This window comes from Anabas testudineus, chromosome 8 (genome assembly GCF_900324465.2).
Source record: "Anabas testudineus chromosome 8, fAnaTes1.2, whole genome shotgun sequence".
Lineage (NCBI taxonomy): Eukaryota > Metazoa > Chordata > Actinopteri > Anabantiformes > Anabantidae > Anabas > Anabas testudineus.
Window position 1 is genome coordinate 15,290,925 of NC_046617.1, and position 15,357 is coordinate 15,306,281.

General features: G+C 45.0%; 1 protein-coding gene across 3 annotated transcripts in view; it reads left to right on the forward strand.

Moving 5' to 3' along the window:
• The window catches only part of tnrc6c1 (trinucleotide repeat containing adaptor 6C1), a 31,140-nt gene that overhangs the window by 9,523 nt on the left and 6,260 nt on the right, over positions 1 to 15,357 (forward strand). The window contains exons 1-15 of one of the 3 annotated variants that reach the window (XM_026340638.1): positions 4,140 to 4,263; positions 5,460 to 7,952; positions 9,415 to 9,606; positions 10,019 to 10,185; positions 10,278 to 10,355; positions 10,628 to 10,846; positions 10,973 to 11,119; positions 11,379 to 11,498; positions 11,644 to 11,727; positions 11,864 to 12,104; positions 12,197 to 12,361; positions 12,909 to 13,085; positions 13,174 to 13,323; positions 14,324 to 14,542; positions 15,224 to 15,297. In XM_026340638.1, the coding sequence (XP_026196423.1) occupies positions 4,239 to 4,263; positions 5,460 to 7,952; positions 9,415 to 9,606; positions 10,019 to 10,185; positions 10,278 to 10,355; positions 10,628 to 10,846; positions 10,973 to 11,119; positions 11,379 to 11,498; positions 11,644 to 11,727; positions 11,864 to 12,104; positions 12,197 to 12,361; positions 12,909 to 13,085; positions 13,174 to 13,323; positions 14,324 to 14,542; positions 15,224 to 15,297 (4,551 nt within the window). In that variant the 5' untranslated portion in view covers positions 4,140 to 4,238. Of the gene's footprint in view, positions 1 to 4,139; positions 4,264 to 5,459; positions 7,953 to 9,414; positions 9,607 to 10,018; positions 10,186 to 10,277; positions 10,356 to 10,627; positions 10,847 to 10,969; positions 11,120 to 11,378; positions 11,499 to 11,643; positions 11,728 to 11,863; positions 12,105 to 12,196; positions 12,362 to 12,908; positions 13,086 to 13,173; positions 13,324 to 14,323; positions 14,543 to 15,223; positions 15,298 to 15,357 lie in introns of those variants that run through there. The other 2 variants (XM_026340542.1, XM_026340584.1) reach the window with 2 other exon arrangements.

The window sequence follows — 15,357 nt, forward strand, 5'->3', positions numbered from 1 at the left end:
TGATTATGATGTTTAACACACTTTTTAGGGCATTTGGCACTTTTCATTGTCTGGTAGAAAAACAAATGTTAACAGAAGTGTGCGTCTGAGCTTTATCCAACCCCTCTTGTGCTGTTTGAATGCAGCACTGTCACCATAGCGATGAAATGTTTATCCTGTCCTTGGCTCTTCCTCCTCCTCCTCCTCGTCCCTCTCATGATCATCCTACTCTTCATTGAGCTTTGCTGACCAGCCCTACAGTATTTCCTGTTTTGGGGGGAGGAGCATTATGGAGCTATTTAAGCTGGCTGGTTGCCTCAGTGGGCCTGACCTGGCACTGATATAAAGACTGAGTGAGAAGGAAAGAAAGAAAGAAGGAGAGAGCGAGTGTGGCAGAGGTCCAGTACTGTGGGCTGGAGTGACTCATGGCTTACGGTAAATGCTGCTGCTTCTCTCCACCCCTCTTTGGCAGCCCTGCTCTGCTCTGCTTTTGCTCTCTGTGCATCTTTGAACTGGCTGATTACATTAGGACAGACAGACAGGAAGACTGTCCAGACTGAAAGACAGATACAAGCACAGTGAGAGGTTTTGTATATGACTGTAGAGATACCGCATGCTGAGCCGTAACATTCATAGCAGCTCCAAAATGCACAGAGAAGTTTTGCACATGAGCATGCACCTCCTGTCTATCTAACATTTTAATCTACAGTCAGTTTACAACACAGACAGTTTAGTTTCTGCAACAATCCGATGTAAAAACACAGTGAGTGCACACTGGTAATCCCACCTTCATCTCTCTGGTCCTACAGGCCTCTCTGCTGATAGAGCAGATGCCCCCTGCTTTCATTACATGGTCATAGCTAGCTGTAAAAGAGCACTGGCCACATTCACATCCACCCCTCTCCCTCTTCTCTCCATTCAGTGACTCCACCTCCTCTCATGTGTTAGAGTTGGTAAATTTGGTCTGTGTGTCCATACTGCGTAAACACACTTCATGTAAACACATAAACATTCTCCTCCTCTGCAGTGCAAAATAAGCAGCACCACCACTGGTTTGTATTCAGTGATTAAGGTTTAATAACATTATTATTATTATTATTATTTAATATAAGTTATTATGCTTAATCAGAATAAAAATAATCTGTGCTGTGAAAAGACAGTCCCTTTCTTAGGAAGTGTATTTAGTCGTCTTTGTGCAGCAAAAATACACTCAAAGATTTCAACCCATCAAATAATTTGTGTATGTTTGTAGTATAATGCTATTGTTGATGATGTCACTAAAGATGTTAATCTTGAAAATTAATAGTACAGATATTATGTACCAGTAGATTTTGTACTTGCTTGGCCAACACCAGCCAAAAACATAAACAGGCTTTTTCAAGTGAGAGAATAGTGCAGCTAATGTGCTGATAGCTTGTCTCTTGGAGAACAGAGAGAGTGTATACTGGCAAGACTTGATGTGCTCTTCAGGTCTGCTGATGATACTGTAAAAGAGCCTTGGGAATCCCCCCAGAGAGGACTGGGACGTCTTGTGATGTGATTAAACATCAGCTCTCTGTTAACCACAAATGTTCAGTGCTCACTCTCCTTTTTTTTGTCTTTCTATTTCGTCTTCCTTGCTCCTCTCTGACTTTCTCTGTTGTGCTAGTTGTTCTCAAACTCTGATGCTGATGTGTTCACCTCAACTATACCAACACCGCGGTTTAAACATATCCTCACTGGCCCCGTGGCAGCCAGGATTAGTCAGGCTGCTCATATTAGTATGTATGTCTGTCAGTCTTTGCATTATTATAGCCTTCATCCAGTGCTGCTTTTTGCTTGACTAACAATCCATATCCCAAGGCACTTTCATGTGGAGGCACTGTGAGAGAGGAAGCTATTTTAAGGCTCACACGGTGGAGAAAGCCCTTGACCTGCTTTATCCTTTAGAGGAGGGGGTGAAAGAGGATACTCACAGGAAAACATGACAGCCAGATGTCTTAGATGTGTTCCTTTTTTTAAAGGCATATTGTGTCCCCCTGTTTTCTAAAAATAAGGCAGTAACAGCAACATAAAGAACAGGATTTCTTGCATATATTTCAGTACAGTGCCTCACATTAAGTTGGTGTTCTTTGTTGTAGGATGAACTGAATTCAATGGTATCTGTGCCACTTCAGCATATTTCAAATGGTAGAAGTAACAAAAACAGATACAGCATTACATCCTGCTTATGTGTATGGTTAAGGTAGCTCATGCAGGGCGGCAGTGCCACATCATGTTGACCTAAAACCTCTATATCAAATCACAGAAATCACCTAGTTCTCTAGAGTATGTTAGATAAATAAGGTAGAGCTGCTGCTGTCTTGCATAGAGGTTTTAAATTAGTGGATGCAGGTCCTAATGAAATGTGATTGACTAAGTTATATAAAAACACTCTGTGTGTTGAATTAACATAGCTGTAGTGCTACAGACGTCAGAAGATCAAAGTTGATTTAGTTTATAGCTTTATAGAAGACTGCATTTACTGTATTTGTTTATTGGGATCCTTGCTGTTTCTGTGTGCTTCCTGAACAGCGATGTGCAGTTTATGTGCACCAAATCAAAAACAATTGTGCTAATTGCGATCCTTAAACACAGAAGCAGCACATTCCAGGGAGGTGTGGTTCGTGCCTGTATGTGTGTGCGCGCCTGTCAGAGCTCGTTCATCTGGCTGGCAGTGTGCATTGTCAGCTCTGTACCATCCGGTCTTTCTGCCCCTCGGGGACTTCATTAAGCCAGGATCTGTCCAGCTGAGGCCCACATAGGCCTCCTAGATTACTTCCTCCTTCCATCTCTCAGCATCCATTTCTGTCCTTTCTATGTAATTTCATTCCATTTGGTCCCTCTTAACTTGAACCTTGAAGGTTTTCCTTCTGATATGAACATTCAAGCGGCGCTGGGTTTTTCTTTTTGCCGCCGTGTTTGCATCCACAGGACGTGCAGTGTCTATCCTGTGTGTATGTTGATACACAAAAGAGCAAGTGGCCATGTGGGAACAGAGCATGACCTCACCGCGTGTTAGGTCCTCAGTGTGGAGAGGCACAGGGGGTTGAACCTCAGCTATAAAGAGACTGTTCTCTTCCAAACATTTACTTATTGTGTTGTTGCGTAGGCGCCTAGATAATTTGTAAACAATACCAGCCTTGATCCAGGGGACTGTTGCTCTTTTTTTCTTTTGCCAAGCTTCCATCCCTTGCCATCCTCCTCTTTTCTGTTGACTCTCTGTATTCTCTCTCTCCCTCTGTATCTCTTCCCCTGAAGCTCCATTGCGATGTTTGGGAGCAGGAGACTAGCCCCTAACTGTTTACTGTGACCAGAACCATATGAGCTTGCACATTGCTTGTCCTTGCACATTGTCATGAAAGTACTGATAATAAGACCCAGTTTTCTGTCCAGACCTTGCTCCTGCTGCTTGTTATCACTGCAAAGCTGGCTGGCAGTCTTCAATTCGAAAATTTTATTATCATGTGTGATCTCATGATGTAGCTGTTCATAGATAAACGTGCATGTGTGAGAAAATTGCCATTTCAATACCGGAGGGGGTGCTGCTGGCTTTTGTGAGGTTTCTCCTGCTCTCTCTCTCTCTCTCTCTCTCTCTCTCTCTCTCTCTCTCTCTCTCTCGCTCTCTCTCGCCTGCCCCTGCTATTCATGAGGGTTTCCATTGTGGGCGTCAGTGTTAATTGCAGATGGAGTGGTCTTGGCTAAATATTTAGTGACAGTTTTGAAAGGTTGAAAGATGGTTGATAGTGGGGGGAGATTAGAGAAGTCCCCCTTTTTGTTTTGTTTTGTTTTACCTCTTAACTCACGAGGGCATAATGAAAGTCTCCAGGCTTTATCGTACAGCTGTTAACCAAGCCCTACCCATCACAACTAGTGCCTCCCCATCTCTCCACCGCTCTCTCATCCCTTCCCCCAACTGCCCTTTTTTCAGTGCTTTTCCAGTGAGAGAGAGAGAGCGGGAGAGAATCTCCTTCATCAGGATAGGAATAGAGCATGATATAAATAAAGCCAGAGGGAGGCAATAGATAGAAGAGGAGAGACCCAGCCAAAGCAGTGTTGGTGGGAGGGACAGAGCATGAGGGGTGAGGAAGGAAGGGAGGGGGGGGTTGTCTCATGCCGCGCAAGAGCTGTGCAACTTCTTGGCAGCATTTCAGAAATGAGCCTCAGAAGCTTGGCGAGCTGAGCAGACATATTGAGACAAGGATGGTCGCTGCGTCGCACAAAACCTAGCTCTTTACAGGATGGTTGGGAGGCACCTCTCCACAGGTATTTTACTACTATGTTGCACATTTCTCGTTTGTCTTTCTTATACCTCCCTGTTTCTCTATCTTGTCTGCTTCTTCTGCGTTGTTTTGGTGGCTCCTATTCACACACTGTGCATATGAGTACTTGTGTAAACATTAAAGCTGCAGCAAGAGTGCATTGCAGGCATGCAGAGTTGAGGTCTTACGTTTAATATTTATTATTGTGGCTAAGACATGCGTGCTATTGAAACAGCGATTTTAGATGGTAGCTCAGAGCCTTTTTGGCTTTAGTTCAGGACTGAGAAAATGGCGGTCCTGCACTTCTCAGTACAGTGACGCTACAGAACGACAGTGCTGTGTGTGTCAGAAACACAGTGCCCTCTTTTTTCCCCCCTGCTCTCTCGCTGCCTCCTCTCACCCTGCTTTAGTTGCAAGCATTGAAGCAAGCTTGAAAACAGGAGGTGGTGCACAAATGCTGTCACATCCCTCTCGCAGTGAGAATATATGCATACAAACTAAGCATGCATGTGAAGGCACATGTAAACAACAGCAGCCACAGCTTGAAGTGCAGCAGAAATGGGCAGTGCAGTTGTGCCAGATTGATGAGTACACCAATTCTAACTCTATGCCGCTCTAAGTGAAATAAGCCAAAACATTACTTGGGGTTGTCAGAGCACTTGCATGGGCAGATGGAGGTGGACATGGTGATCGGGCAGGTTGTCTAGGAATAGTGCTGAGTTTTTATCTTTATGTTAATAGGTCGTAGTGGTTAAGAGGTCAGAACTTAAGAATGACTCAGCTGCATGGTCTCTGTCATTGATCACATCATCTAATGTGGTTAGGAAGATATGCTATTTCTGATTTCATATGCATATGTATCGGACATGTCTCTGTGAAAATGTGTGAAAACTATGTGTGACCTAATGTAAAGGGTTTGAATAGAATAGGACTGACTTGAATGTTTTATTTATTTTCTAATTAAAGCTCCATCTCCTGTCATATTAATCATTCTGCTCTCTATGCTCGCAATCCCAGTGTGGGTGTTATTTAAACATCTTGTGAAGTCTATCTACACATAAGTAGACACGTTATGTGTTGCCATGGTATTTCAATGTTACTAAGCATATGTGGGTGTGTTGACGTACATAACTTATATCTCCCTTCTCTCTTCCCCTTGCTTATGCTTGTGTTCTATTCTTTCTCTTACCGCCCGTACAGAACTGCCCCCACAGAGTGGCCAGGGAGCCCAGTATGATAATCCCCTCTGGGGACACCTGCCAGCCAACAGGACTGCCACAAGTGTTGCATCTTCCTCTAATCTCAGTGGCTGGGATCAACTGATCATTGATCAGAAGGACACAGAGGCTTGGCCTTCTATTACCATCAGCCAGAGCCAGGCCCCTCAAGGAGGATGCCCTCTGGATACTGACCCTGGTCACCTGACCAGCAGCAGCAGCAGCAGCAGCAGCAGCAGTAGTACTAGTAGTAGTTGTAGTACAGTGAGTATGGCCACAGGGACCAATAGCCAGACAGGCCACTTCCCTGCCAGCCACCTTTGCAACAAGGCCAACAGTGGGTCCACCTCTGCCAATCATACTGGAACCAGCATGCTCTCTAGCCAGGTTGCAGGCAATCGCAGCTGGGGCTCTGGGCCTGGACCCTCCCATTGCCCTCCTCAGTCCTCAATGGGGAGTGAAGGGAAGAGTGACAGCCCAGTGGTGGGCAGCAGAGGCTGGGGCTCTTCTTCATCATCCTCTACCAACAACTTTAACTTGAACCTAAACCCTAGTGCCAACCCATCTGCATGGCCCATGTTGGGCCATGATGGCGGTGGCACAGGGGGAGGCAGCTCAGGGGGAGCCAACACCATTTCACCTCCTCAACCTGCACCCAACCTGTGTAATCCCTCTGGCCCCCCACCAGCCCAGACAAGCACCTGTACTGGAGCCAACGCTAATAGCAACTCCTCGGGGATCAGCAGCGCCTGGGGTAGCATTATGGCATCTGACACATCAGAGCCACACCCTTCCCCGTCCACAAATGTGTCTTTCAGTTCAGAACCTCAGAACCTTAAAACTGATGGACCAAATCACACTAATAAGCAGGAAACTCTCAGCCCCTGGGGAAGTGCGCCTGTAGGCTTGGGATCCATGGGACACCCCCCACAAGGGGGTCCCCAGGTCAATGGAGAAGATGGTTGCTTAGTATGGGGTAACAGTGGTGACTCAAAGGCACACTCATCTAAGGAGACACCCAGCTGGGACTCTGGTTGGGGTCATGGAGGAGGTGGAGCAGCAAACTCTGGAGGCTGGGGTGAACAGTCTGGTGGAGACTGGGGAAAGCAGCACACTGAAGAGGCCCAAGGAGGCTGGGATGGCCCCAGCTCTCCTACCCCGGATCCACAAGTTAGTCCTTGGAGCAGACCTGTGAGCACAGCTGGTGCCAGTGAAGGGAGCAGTGACAGCATGGAAGGACATCCTCGATGTAGAGACCGCTCATCCAGAGATAATCCAGCCCCACTGCTTCCCGCCCAGGACCTGGACCCCAGGGTGCTGTGTAACACTGGCTGGGGACAGACCCCTATTCGCCAGCATACCTCTTGGGACATGGACGATACAAAACTCAAGAATGATGTAGGCACTGAATCATGGGGCTCTGCCCCAACCACTTCAAGTGATGCCCAGGGGCCCTCTAACACTAACATGGGCCCCACTCAGAGAACTGACTCTGGGAGCAAAAATGATGGGCCTGGTTCTCAGGGAGCTTCAGGTTGGGGTGGAAGCATAGCTGCTACCAATCAGCCCAGCTCTGGTTGGGGAGAGCCACCCAACAACATTAAGCCCCCAGTTGTTTCTGGTGGCTGGGGAAACCCTCCAACAGGAGCCTCCACCACCAGTGTACCCAAGAATGGTGGTCAATCTTGGGGAGAGGAGAAGTCAGGTGGGTGGGATGATTCTCACACCAAGGCAACATCCCAGGGCTGGGGAGAGCAACCCAAAGCATCCCATAGCTGGGGCAATAGCGGAGGAAGCAATAACACAGGGGACTGGGGAGAACAGGAAGAGAGCAAAAAGAGTCCCACCAACCCTGCCTGGGATGGAGAAGCAGGAGGCTGGAAGGAAAACCCACGAGGCTGGGGAATGCCTACGTCAGGATCTGGAATATCTGTAGCTGGAGGAAATGGGAACTGGGGGGAGCCAGCTTCCCAACGTCCCAGTGGCCCTGCTCAAGGTTGGGGGGTCAAGCCTCAGGAAGTGTCCAATGGTAGTAGTGGAGGAGGCACCGTAGGCTCCTGGGGTGGGTCAGGCTCAGTAAAGCAGGGAGCAGGCTGGGGTGGCACTAAGCAGGACTCCTCAGCTGAGCCTACGGGCTGGGAAGAGCCCTCTCCACCTTCAATCCGACGCAAGATGGAGATAGATGATGGGACCTCAGCTTGGGGTGATCCAGGTGCCTATAACAAGGCAGTAAACCTGTGGGACAGGAACAATTCAGGAATGGCCCAGGGTAAAGTTACCACTGGAGGCAATAATCCCCCAGGTCCCAACAACAACCATTCCCACTCTCACAATCACCCTTATCATGGGCCATCGGCACCTTTACAGAACCACAGCCAAAACTCCCAAAACCAAGGGCCCGCCAGTGGGCCAATGGATGCTGTTGTGCAACACCAGTCTGGGCCATCTCACAGCAGGGGCCCCCTGATAGCTCAAGGTAAGACAATGTAATGCTCAGATTTTGTAATGCATACCTATTCCACATAGCCAAGTTTGTCAGATTGTCAGTTTTAGAGATGATTATGTTTCAGATAAACAAAACGTAAGTCCCTGTAAATTACTGCTTACATGTTTTCCCTGTTTCTCTTTTTCGCTGTTCAAAGTAAAGGTGTCAAACATGAAAGCTGTTTAGGCGATAGCATAGTGCAGTGTTAAGCCACAAGCTGTTGATCCACTTAAAGGTAAAATGTTGACCTAGTTTGCCCTCTCTGGATTTACATCTCATCAACCCCGTCCTTCCATGACACTCCTCAAATTTCACAACACCTAGTACGCCTGTGTGGGTAACCCTGGCAACCCCACATGGGTACCGAGAGGAAGCACAAGAATGCTGTTTACAAAATGTCTTATGAAAATAGAGATTCACCACAAACAGTTTGAGATGGATCGGAAGTGTGTGATTATATGGGAGCCACCATCTGTCAGTAGTTTAAGGGAGGTGGGGCAAGCCCCTAGGAACTGAGAGGGTTCAGACGCCCCCTGCTGTCCCTCATTTGACCCTGCAAGCTGACTCCACATAGATTCATTTCTACCCCATGAAAACATAAAATCTGTTTATTTTGCTGGCTGTTCAGTTCATTTAGTGGGTTTAAACGTTTAAGGATATATCACAAAAGGCACAAAATCATGACAAAGCCAGATAATTAAACTTGTCCTACTGTACCATTTTTAGATCAGTGTAGTACTTTGGCTAGTCATACTAGAAGGTTGAATGTTAGCTATAATTTTGGAGCAGCCTTAAGGACTTGACCTCTCCCTGGAGGGAGAGCTAAGCTGAGCCTGGCACTGCCACAGGCCCAGAGACAGCACTGTGTCTCTCATGCCAAAGGGGACAGGCTGTGCCAAATCTTAAATGGCCATCTCCTCCCTCTGTCAACTATCCTGCTAAACTAAGCCCAGGTTTCTGCCCCCCCTCTGCATGACTGGCACTACACACTCCAAAGCACAAGAATAAACAGGGTGTTAGTGTTTACCAGAGGCATATTTAGATTGGAGGCTCAGTTTATATGAGCAAATAGGAAACACGTCAGAAAAATAAATAAAGACAAGAATAATGGAATGGAATCTATAATGATTAATGAATTAATTATCATAAATTTAGGAGTCGATGAGACATTATGAGACTTTGCATTTTATATATAACACACCATTTATAAAGCACCATACCATCAGGTTGTGGATTGGTATGAAGATGAGCTGTATTTTTCAATTCTTATTTCTAGTAAAACCAGAAAATTACAATTTGCCTACTGTATAATCTGTACATGCTGTATTCATAGATATACAATCTAGCCTACTCAAATTAGGCTGAGACACAAAGCCAAATGTCATATTTTTAGATAATGGTTTATGTGCAAGAAAATATTTTCGACAGACGATTGACCTTGTGTATCCTCCAGGTTGGGGAGATCTGCCCAGCTCCCACTCAAAATCAGAGAGCTCATGGGGAGAACCTGCACCCGCTCCAGTCAGCGTGGACAATGGGACATCTGCCTGGGGCAAACCTAGTGGAAACTGTGGAGGCTGGAGAGACAGCAACCCCGACAGTTATAGCAGGGGCAACGCAACAATAACATCTGCATCTAAACCTGGTAACCATACCTTAAGCCTATATGGTTTTATGAAATAGTCTTTGAGGAATTATTCTAACACACGGATACTCTGCTGTTTAGAAATTCTCTCCTGCTGAGCCAAGTGAAGAAGAACTAGGGACAAGTGTGTTTACACAATATTCCACACTGACCCCTAGTGGCTGTCTAATATTTTAGCGTTATTTTTATGCCATAATGTGCAGTAAGTTACTTTTTCAATGTATGTAATAAGTAAATTCAGTTATTTTACAAGATTTAGATTTTGCATAATCTAAGAATTCCATCTGCCTGAATTCTAACTTTTTAAACAGTGAAAAGTAACTGCAATAAGCAATAAAGTAAACTAACATTTCTGTCTCCAACAGGGATTGATGTTCATCTTCTATTCATTTTTTTGTGGTATATTTTCCAGCCCCCAAACCTATGCAAGATGGATGGGGAGGTGGAGGTGAGGAGCTGAGTCTATCAGGGAGCCAGTGGGATGCTGAGGATGGAGACATGTGGAATAGCGCTGCATCTCAAGAGAGCAACTCGTCCTGTAACTCTTGGGGCAATGCTTCCAAAAAGGGCCCACAGAAGGTGTGAATAAGTGACAATTGCATATACATGGTGTTACATTTTCATAGTATAATTTAGTTAGTGTCATAATAATAATTTTATCTGTCCTACAGGGGAAGGTTCCAGGGAAGCAGGAAGATGTCTGGATCATGAATCGTCTCATAAAACAGCTGACAGACATGGGCTTTCCTGTGAGTTGACACTAACTTTTTTTTTTGTAAGTTTCGTTTACAATATCTCTGGGATTTGACTATCACGATGTCACCATGGGCGCAGAATCGTTAAGGGCATTATTTACAATATTCCATCATGTTATTTATCAAATCGCTGATCGTTTAATAGGACAAGAAATGGAAATGAAAAATGATCATTATCATTACTCATATTAATTCTTGACACAATGTGGCTTGAAGTTTTTATGCGCTACGGTTGTGTCTACATTATTTACTGGTTTATTCTCCAGAGAGATCCAGCAGAGGAGGCTCTGAAGACAAACAACATGAACTTGGACCAGGCCATGAGCGCCCTGCTGGAGAAGAAGACGGAGCTGGACAAACGTGGGATGGGGATAGCTGGCCATGACTACAACAACGGGCTAATGAACAAGCCCATGAGCTGCCCTCGGCCTCCGCTTCTTTCCAAAGACCTTTCAGCAGACCCCCGCCTGCCCTTCATGGACAAGGTGAGCTAGTTATAACAAAATTTACATTCACTACATGTGTCGTAGGGAATATTAAACTGGTTTGTGTTAGTTTTCATCTTCAAGAGGGCCCTGGTTAATTATTGTCTTTCTTAACTCCTCCAGCAGATGCAGAGTGGAATGTTTGGCAGTGGTGGAGCAGCACAAACCCGGGCCATGCAGCAGCCGCAGCCGCCTCCGCAGCCACCAGTGCCACCACTCAGCTCCTCTCAGCCTAGTCTACGTGCTCAAGTGCCTCAGTTTCTCTCCCCTCAGGTATGCACACACACTCTTCTCTTTCTATAGTTGTAAGTAGACATGTTGACATAATGTCATTCTCCGTAAACAAATTAGCACCGCAATGTGTTTTAACGTATGCAGTAATAAATATTTCATATTCAGATTATGATTTTAAAACTCTTGAAACCTTATTCATAACTAAATAAGAAGATTATAAGTCAAATGCATGCTTACTTTTACATTTTGTTTAAATTTGTGTTAATATTAATATAGTGTTTTTAATGATGGCCCACAGGTTCAAGCACAGCTCTTACAGTTTGCAGCAAAAAACATTGGTCTGAATCCTGCACTTTTAACCTCACCAATAAATCCTCAACTTATGACCCTCCTGAATCAACTTTACCATTTGCAACTGGTGAGTCTTATTCAGCGATGTTTATTAGGTACATTAGATATAAATACCTGTGGTAAAGTGCACATATCAACAGCCCTGGGTGCATTACAAGAATTTTTATTTAACAATAATTTTATGTTATACCGTGTTTATACCTGATCCACAGGCATACCAGCGTTTACAAATTCAGCAGCAGATGTTGCAGGCACAGCGCAACGTTTCTGGCCCCATTCGACAACAAGAGCAGCAAGTGAGTTTCTTATCTTAACCTCAATTTATCTCACCTAGAATAATGCTAAAAAATACCCTAAATATAGTTTTAATCAGCCCGGGTCAGTGGTTATCTCAGCTGTTCAATGTGTGTCTCCATTGTGATGTCATTCCAGGTTGCACGTACAATCAATAACATGCAGCAGCAGATCCAACAGCACCAGCGTCAGCTGGCCCAGGCCCTTCTGATGAAACAGCAACAACAGCAGCCACCCCCCTCCCACTCGGGCCTGCATCCTGGTGGGGCCAAATCCACCCTGGATTCATTTCCAGGTCACTCCCAGGCCCCAGGCCTTCCTGACCTGCAGACCAAAGAGCCGCAGTCATCCCCCAACACTTACAGCCCCTATTCTCTCTGTAAGGAATTAAGTTACTCGTTGAATGATGAATGCATCATGTTCCACATCAGCTCATGTATTTACATTTCACTGTTGTGTAAATAATTTCAGCTGGATTGAATCCAAACTTGAATGTAAACTGCATGGAAGTGGGAAGTCTGTCTATGAAGGAACCCCCTCAGCCCCAGTCACGCCTGTCACAGTGGACGCACCCCAACTCCATAGAGAGCCTCTCTGGTGGCTCCTCACCTCTAGAGCCCAACCTGGGCAAGCATGGTAAGAAACACAGTCGTATCCTAGTTAGATGAGAAGTCACTACTTGAGAACATTTCACTTTACTTAGAACAAGTGATGTTTGTAATGACTGAAGATTTGTAATGTGGTGGTGTTTGTAATGACTGTAAAATGGCATTATTTCTTTTCTAAATGAATCCTTATTTCCAGTTGTAACTTCAAACCCCCTCTACTCTAAGGACTGTTGTCCAGCATACAAAATGCACATTTGAAATGTGGGTCAGGTAGGCAAGTTGTGTACGCACTGTAATATATGCAAGAAAAATATTAAAAATTTCACTCAGATCAGCCATAAAACAGTTCATCCTGCCCACATCAGCCCAGGAGACCCAGACTGTAATCCTGAGAGTTATTAAACTCAGAAAAAACAGAATATTAAATAGCTCAGTATTAAAGGCACATTATACTGTTAGATGGGCCATCCATTATCCTAAATGCTTTTCCTGTTAAGGGTCGCAGGAGTACTGGAGCCAATCCCAGCTGTCAACCTAAACCACGACGTAAAATCTAAAAGTTTCATTTCTCTCAGGTGCCAACCTGGCTCCCCCTGGAAAGCCCCCTCAGATGGAGGACTCTTACAGCCCCTACCACCTGATGTCCAGCTCAGAGTCTCCTACCAGCCCTCTGGTCCCCCCGGATAGCTGGGCACAGGGCAAGAGCAGCAGTGACAAGATGGCCAATGGGACCAATATCAACTGGCCACCAGGTGAGGAACACCAAATGTATATCTATGTCCACTTTTGATCCCTTTTGTCCTGATGGTAAACATGCAAACATTTTAATGTGATTCTCAGAGTTCTGCCCTGGTGTGCCCTGGAAGGGCCTCCAGAATATTGACCCCGAGACTGACCCCAACGTGACCCCTGGCAGCGTTCCCAGTGGGCCCACCATCAACACTAACATCCAAGATGTCAACCGCTACCTGCTGCGGGACAGGAGTGGAGGTTAGAGCAACATCAAAGTGGTTTAGAGAACAAAAGTGTCTTAAGTGTCCTCTTAAAATATGTTTTGTGTATAAGTTATATTCTGTGTTACAGTAAAACATATTGGAATTAATTTTCCCTATGATTTAAAAAAGTATTTGCACTAAAATTGTCAGACAATATCATGCGACTGCCTCCAGAGAGTCTGCTTCTTATTCCTTTGTTCTTCATTTTCCTACTTTTAACTGCCTCTATAATCATTATCATTTACTGGTTTATATTCTTCTCTTCCTGATAAGCGTACTGTCACCCATTTTTCCTTTACTCCATTTTCTCTCTCTGCTATTTTTTCCTTATTTGTTTGTGTCTGTTTTGTTGTGTTGCTGGCATCGGCTTAGGCTCCTCTCCCACTTCATCTCAGAATGAGGCTCTGCCTCCCTCCACTGATTGGCCAGTCAGTGCCTATACTAGCTCGTTCAGTCTGTCGTCCCCGGAGACGGACGATGCAGGTACATGGTTTATCCATAATCCCCACCTCCCACATTGCAATGACTTGATCACTGCAAATCAACATTGTCCTCTCCCTCCTGTTAGTGTAACACACAGAGCCTTAACCATTGAGAGAAGAACCACATCTCTCATGTCCATTCAAGTCTCAGCCCTATTGAATTGTCTCCTTTTCCTTCCTTGTCAATTTTGTCTCTCCTGCTGTGCATATTTCCCCTTTCTCCTTGCTCCCTTTGTGTGGCATGGAAAGTGTGAAACAGAGGGGGGTGTAGCCTGCTGTTTTTTTCCCGTTGTCGTTACTCACTGTTGGGTGTGGACTGAACTTAAAACCACTGCTCAATTCTAGTGGAGTATTGTTTTATTTTTTTGTGAAGAACAGAAAACTTTAAAGTTACACTAACATGTGTGCTAATGAAGTACTATAGCAATCACTTAACTCTGCAAAACTCCCTCCTGTGGGGGCAGATGTCTCCCAGTCACTCAGCCAGCCTTTACCTTCCTCTTTTCCTTGTAGGAAAACTGTCAGAGATGAAATCTACTTGGTCTTCAGGCCCCATTTCTCACAGCCAAGCCTCTCTGTCCCACGAGCTGTGGAAGGTCCCCCAAGTTCCCAGGAGCAGCACCACGGCCCCTTCCCGCCCCCCACCTGGCCTCACTAATACCAAGCCTTCTTCAACCTGGGGGGGCAACTCCCTGGGTCTGGCTCAAGGTTGGAGCAGCTCTTACACCACAGGTAGCATTTTTGTGAAGGTGTTTGTATGTGGACAAAGAATATATCAAGTAGTTTTCCTTTTTGTCACAATCCCAGATAAATGTTATAGATAAATAACATATAGATAATAGATAAGTTACTACATCTTATCATAATTGAATGGCTTCAAACCCCCAGGTGAAGAAAAAATGTACGTAGAAAATGATTTCTATTCTGAATTGAATACTTATATTACTTAATATTAATTGCTTACTCCAGACTATTAAACAGGCTTATTCGTCTCTTTTAGTAGCGAGTCAATGTCTATGATGCAACATAAATATACGACATAAAAGTACAAAAGTGCAATAAATTGAAAAATAAAAAAATGCATTTCTAATGCTGTCAGAAAAGTCAGAATATGAAGGAGTAGTGTGTCAGAGTTTGAGTATGAAGTTTGATACATACATATTTGAGCATACTCAAATAGTCCTTTGATGTGGCATGCAACCACGTGCCAAGTTTGAAGGTACGCTGCAGGATTGACTACGCCTTAGGAAGGCCTTGTGGTTGAACAAGTGTCAACTGACACTCAGTGGTTTTTTCGTTCCTTACAGCAGGTATCAACACCACCCAATATATTTTAGTAAGTGATTTTGGTTTCACACATAGTGAGCCTCAATCAAAATCTCTGTAATTTTTGTGTGTCTCTCTTATACACAGCAGTTACCACGTGGAGTACAGACAGCTCCACCAGGACCAGTAGCTGGCTGGTTCTGAGGAATCTCACTCCACAGGTAACAGTTTAAATCACATGCTGACTCTTGCTCAGCTCACAGAGAATCAACTGTATCTGT